Source organism: Arachis ipaensis, chromosome B03, assembly GCF_000816755.2.
Source record: "Arachis ipaensis cultivar K30076 chromosome B03, Araip1.1, whole genome shotgun sequence".
Classification (NCBI taxonomy): Eukaryota; Viridiplantae; Streptophyta; class Magnoliopsida; order Fabales; family Fabaceae; genus Arachis; species Arachis ipaensis.
The window spans coordinates 15,574,409-15,580,440 of record NC_029787.2 but is presented as its reverse complement, the minus strand read 5'-3'; the positions used below and the strand labels follow the sequence as shown (position 1 = coordinate 15,580,440).

Genomic DNA, 6,032 nt, shown 5'->3' with positions numbered 1-6,032 from the left:
ATATATACTTTTTTATTATAAACATAACATTTTAATTCTCTTATTTTTTTATTATTCATGTTTAATATTAAAAACAAAAACTATATACATAAAGCGTATAAAAAATAGGGTATATAACATTTCTTGCGTAAAAATGCTCAAATCATCATGCAGTTAATAATGATAATAGTTTAAATAACCAAATAAGTGTAAATTATCATATATAATATGTTCCGGATATTTACATAAACAATAATATATGTACGGAGAGAAACATATACACTACCATTCATAAGCTGGCTAAATTCCACTACCATTTATAACAAATAAAGCCAAAGCAAAGTATATTAGAAAGTATATATGTAATGTACTATTTTAATTTACTATAAGTTTCATCCTTACATGATGAAGCAAACTTCAACATAATTACCCTCCCACATATAGCTAAAGTCTTCCAAGAAATCATCACGTGATTCCAAAATGTATGTAGTGGTTGATTCACAAAAATAAATGAAAAACACGAGAAGTAAATTACTGTGCTAACACTCATATATCACAGATGACATAACTAACTCAAACTAATTAAAAGAATATCGAGCATTAAATTACATACACGACTAACAATTTTTTTCTTTGCTCTAAGATATATATATAGAACCTAAACTTTGAGAAAATTGTGATCTCCAATAATAATAATAATAATAATATCTTAAGAATGTGAACGAGGTTTGTTCAAGAAAGATACTACTACAAGGATTGCGGTTTTTGGAATTGAAACCCTAATGTCATAATGTGCCAATTAGAGAAAAAGAAAAAAAATAATAAAGAACAATTGTTTTTGAACAAGTTCATACGTAAAACAACTAACATTGTCTGTTTTTAATTTAATTTAATTATTTTCCTTGATCATTGCAGAGATGAAGAACTAACTTCAAAAACGGTGGCTTGGTGTGGCTGATTGTGCTGATTTCAGGTCCGAATCCAAAGAACTCAAGGTACTCATCATTCCTTGTTGTTGTTGCTCTCTATGTGTTTGTGAAAATGCATGTGTTGTTGCACCAGTGTTGATATTTCTTACCATTCCTCCAACTCCAAGAAAATCCAATGTCAACTTATCAGACCCTCCAAAACTGACCCCACATGTCAATGTTGTTGTTGTTATGATCATAACTTGTTCCTGAATGAGAAGAAGGTGTTGTGGCATTGTTCTTCATTCCACAAAACTCATCATCATTGGTTGCTGCTTCAATCTCGTGATGATGATGATGAATCCTTCCTCCTCCTCCTCCTCCTCCTCCCAAATGCATGTTGTGTGAGGAGAGAAACTCTACTTGTTGGGATGGAAAGTTATTGTTGGTGTTGTTGTTATCACTTGGTGGAAGCCCTAGAGTGAGTGAAACACCATTCCCATGGAACCTTGGAGCCACCAATTGTTGATGGAACCTTCCAATGTCTTCCATGGAGAATGTAGTAGAACCATAACCGCTACCGCTACCCCCGCCACCGTCGTGGTTTTCATTCCCAAAAGAAGCCATCAAAGGGTAACCGTCTTTATTAGGGTTCCCTAATTCAATTCCAAAATTTAGGTGGTTGTTGTTGTTGTTGCTATTTGTCTCTCTTATCGGCTTCATTTCCATGTCCACAGAAAGATTTCTCGAGAAAAAAAAAAAAGGAAAAACAAAGAAGAAGAAGAAAAGAATGGTACCTGGAGAGTTCATAATCTCATGATGAGGATTCCTTAGATTCAATGGAGATGTTGAGATTGAATTGTTGTTGGAATTTGCTGAGATCTCAGTTATTGGAGTAGTGGTGTTTTGGTTGGAGTTTAAGTGGTCAAGTCTAATGACACTACTACTACATGGTGGTTGTTCTAATTGTGATGATGATGATGACCATAATTCCTTGTTTGATGATTCTCTTATTAGCTGCTTCTTCTTCTTGTTGGCGGTGTTAGTGTCATCATCATCATCATCTTGGGAGCCATTATTGTTGTTGTGTTCTTGATCCTTAATTTCTTCTAAGTACATTTCTTCAACCATTGGTTTCCATAGCCTAACTCGGGCATTTATAAACCAGTTTGATACCTGCATGTATGCATTACAAATTACTATGTATGTCACAAACCTTCTAGCTAGTTCTCAAAAACATATTGATATCTTTTTAGATAGTATAATACTTTGAGTATTTATTTTGTTTCGTATATTAGGGTAACATGTATTTATTCACTATTGAATATATAAGATGTGAAATTTATTATATTTTATGTAAATCACATATTGCATCTAGTAAAAAAAAGAGTATGTGTTAATTTATACCGTGAGAAATAGAAAACTAATACGAATAACATATTTTTAGCTACGTAATAATGATCAAATTATCAATTAACATGTGTGTAGAAATATTTTGGTGCTCAATCTCAAAGCAGAAGGGAGAAAAAATCATTTAAACTTTTAAAGATGTAAGATAAAGTGTTAAATAAAACAATAAAATAAAATGTCATTTTTTTAATATGAGAATATATAATGTTCTTCAATATAATGGCGGTTAAATTTGCCATACTAATAAAAAAAATGACTATGTTAGGTATATACCAAAATCAGCAACTAAAGTCAGTCATCAGTATAAAATATGAAATATAAATACACATAAAAAATAAATTAAACCATATATATTTATACAAAAATATATTAATGGTTGATTTTAATGGTTAATTTTAGTGTACGAATAGTATTTTTGAATAACAAAAATTAAAGCTGTTCTAATGGAAAAAGCAAAAGCTTTTATTTGGACATTTTATGCTTCAAAACGGAAGTGTATATAAATCGTGTGAGTGCTCAATATAACTAAACGATGGAATCACTAATAAAATTGCTTCATCGATTGAAATATATATACCTGGCTCCGAGTAAGTCCAGTTTGTCTTGCAAGCATAACCTTATCGGAGTCCTTTGGATAACTGCAGAAGGCCACAAGTAAAAACTCCTACTAAGTTATTGAAGCAAGCTTAGTATCCATCAATGAGAATAGACCACTTGAAAAAGAAAACAAAAATGAGAAAGAAAAAAAAAAAGGCTCAAATTATAGTATTTTATAGAAGAAGTTATAACTGGTTTCATTTGAAGGAAGAAATTTTTTTTTTAATTGGACAGACTAATGACTAATCAATTATGGATCGAAAATTTATTTAAAAATTTATTATTAACTAATAAATTACTATATATACAAAACATAATTTAAACTTTCGACAATTGTTTATACGAATGAGTAAGTTAATTATTTTTTTTTTCTTATAAAATACTTAAAATAAAAACAAAACACATTCTATAAAATCAATAAACACGTTTTTATTTTATATTCTGTTCTCTACTTGTCATATCAGCAAATTTTAGTAGTTAAAAGATAATAATATTGTTAGTTAGCACCTTTCTAAGAAATCAAGAAAAGTAAAGTTTTAAATTAATTTGTAACTACAATTGATAATTCAAACGTTTCAATTATTCGTCAACCAATATTATAAAATACTTATAAAAATAAAAAATCTTTAAAATCAATAAACACAAATTTCTCTCACTTTGTATATGATAAGTTTTAAGTGAAAACTTAGCTGCTGTTAATTTAATGTGAAGTTGATAAATAAGTTGATAAATTTAACTAAATTATCATCTAACGACTCTCATCTATCAATTTCATATAAAATTAACTGCACATGAGTTTTTATATAAGTTTTACTTACGGGTGAAGAAAATGTTCGAAAAGCCAAGCTCGAAGAATAGAAACCGCTCGTTCGGGCAATCCTCTTTGTGGTCTCCAAGCATTGTGTTGTATCATTCCCAACTGTTGAAGCGCCCTTTGTTGCCGGAGATTGTGATCAATGAATCTAAGCCTTGAACCCTCGACTTTAACTCCCATGCAGTTGTCTTCACCTAGCGTCTTGCCAGTCGTTTTGATCTGCAAAGATATTGCATCTTTTAGGCACCGAAATTGCTTCGATATTGTCTTCAATGCAAGTGCTGTGTATGTTCTTGCAGCTCCATAACCAGCTGCTTCCTCAAATGATGACGTCACAATTTGCATTTGTTGCTTGTACTCTCGGTATCTTTGCTCCACCTAATAATTCCAAACACAAATTAAAATTTACATAATTTTCACTGTATAAACAAGAATACCTATTTTTATAAGCGTCATTTTAAAAAAAGTTAAAAATAATTAAATAATTTAACATTATTTATAATTTTACAATTTTATCTTTTTATTATTTACACTTGAAAAATTTTTTTGAAAGGGAGGACAAATCGATGATATTGATATATAGAGTGAATTATCACAAAATTTTTGGTAAAATGAATTTTCAATAATATATCTATATCATATAGGAAGATTTTTAAGTGTACCGTCATATCGGTGTATTAGTGATTTTTAACCGTTGATCTTAATTATATATATTATATATATTTTTTATAATTAAGATCAACGATTAAAAATCACTAAAACACCATCCAGTATGACGACACACTTGAAAATTTTCCAATCATATAACTGCTCTCTTTCATGTTGAGAACAACTAAGAATCTCTATGAAGGACATTCAGCATAGTACGATAGAATGTCATTGATGACTGAAAAGTAAATGATGTTTAATTTTGAGATGGTTTCATGAAGGAAGAAAGAAAATCGGACCCATATAATAAGAAGAAGGCCTCACTTAACTTTTTACAATAACCCCTTGCTCAAATCTCAATCAATAATGGTACAGAGATTTTACATAATCATGAAACTGACCCAAATGGGCCCAAACCAAAAATTATTCTCTGACATTCACCAATTCTAATCAATTTTTTTCTTTTTAATTCTTGTGATCGTTTTCATTTACCCTACACAAAACAAACACACTCTTTTAGGAAAAACAAGTAAAAGAACTTATAGTCACTATTAATTCATGTCAATCTCACAGTTCTCTATGGCTCTATCTATTGCATTGTCGCATTCTCTATTATCATTATTTCTTCTTCGGTTACCCACTTACCCGAAATTAATGGGGGACCCCTTCACAAGTTGAATCATACATAAATTATTTCCAAGAAATTGAACCAACACAACCCGCAACAAATGATAAAAACCAATCCACAGCACAATTACGCGACACTTTACCCACCTTTTAAGATTTTTTAGGGTTCAGCCCCGTCAAAAATTAATTTGTCATTCACTAATGATAAATTGTTGTATATGTAATACAAACTTCAAATTTTCAATACTTAGTTACACATTCTAGTAAATTGACTATTCAACTAATTTAAGTTAATTATGATGATTATTTGATAAATTTAAATGTAATTAATTTTATATAAAGTTAATAACTAATAATTTTTAGATGACAATCAACTATCAACTTCACGTAAAATTAATTGTATCTAAATTTTACAGTTAAGATATAAAATAAGCATTTAGAGATTAGTTAAATAAAAACAATTATAAATTCATGTGTATCCAATCATTAAACACATGCATGTAGCTTATTATTAATTTATTATTACCTCATCAAGCATGGTAACAAGCTTGGACTTATTCATATGAAGCTCTTGTCTTTGAGCAGTGTTGAGTTCACTTCCTTGCTTGTTGTCACCACCACTATTTTCACCGTCGCCCCCACCACTTGATCTATTATCATCACCGCCACCATCAGACGTGGATTCAACATTTTTATTCCCTTTCATCTTCTCTTTATTGTTGGAATAATCCACCTTATTATCGTTACCCACGTTAACGGCTTCATCAAGAAGCTCCTGTGCCACTTTCAGAAACTTGGATCCAAGTACAACACTTTGTATACTACTATTCAAAGCCCCACCGGCGTTGGCAAAAGACCTAAACGGAAGTTGTTGAGAGGAAAGACTAAGTGACAACCCTTGCGGATGATGATGGGATTGATGGCCTCTCGCTCTATGAAATCCCATTTCTGTTGTTGCAGTTGTAACTGTATGTTCCGAATAGTCACGGTTATTCGGAAGAACAGTCACGGTTGCTGCAACAACAGAAGAAGAGGAAGAAGAAAGAGCG

At 30.8% G+C, this 6,032-nt stretch overlaps 1 protein-coding gene across 1 annotated transcript; it reads right to left on the bottom strand.

The window, feature by feature from the left end:
- On the bottom strand, positions 724-6,026 carry LOC107629786 (BEL1-like homeodomain protein 1). The gene is made up of 5 exons (XM_016332672.2): positions 5,510-6,026; positions 3,713-4,086; positions 2,875-2,935; positions 1,677-2,063; positions 724-1,628 (listed from the first exon to the last, which is right to left on the bottom strand). The coding sequence occupies exons 1-5, from the start codon at positions 5,927-5,929 to the stop codon at positions 1,095-1,097; spliced, it is 1,776 nt and encodes a 591-aa protein (XP_016188158.1). The 5' UTR covers positions 5,930-6,026; the 3' UTR covers positions 724-1,094.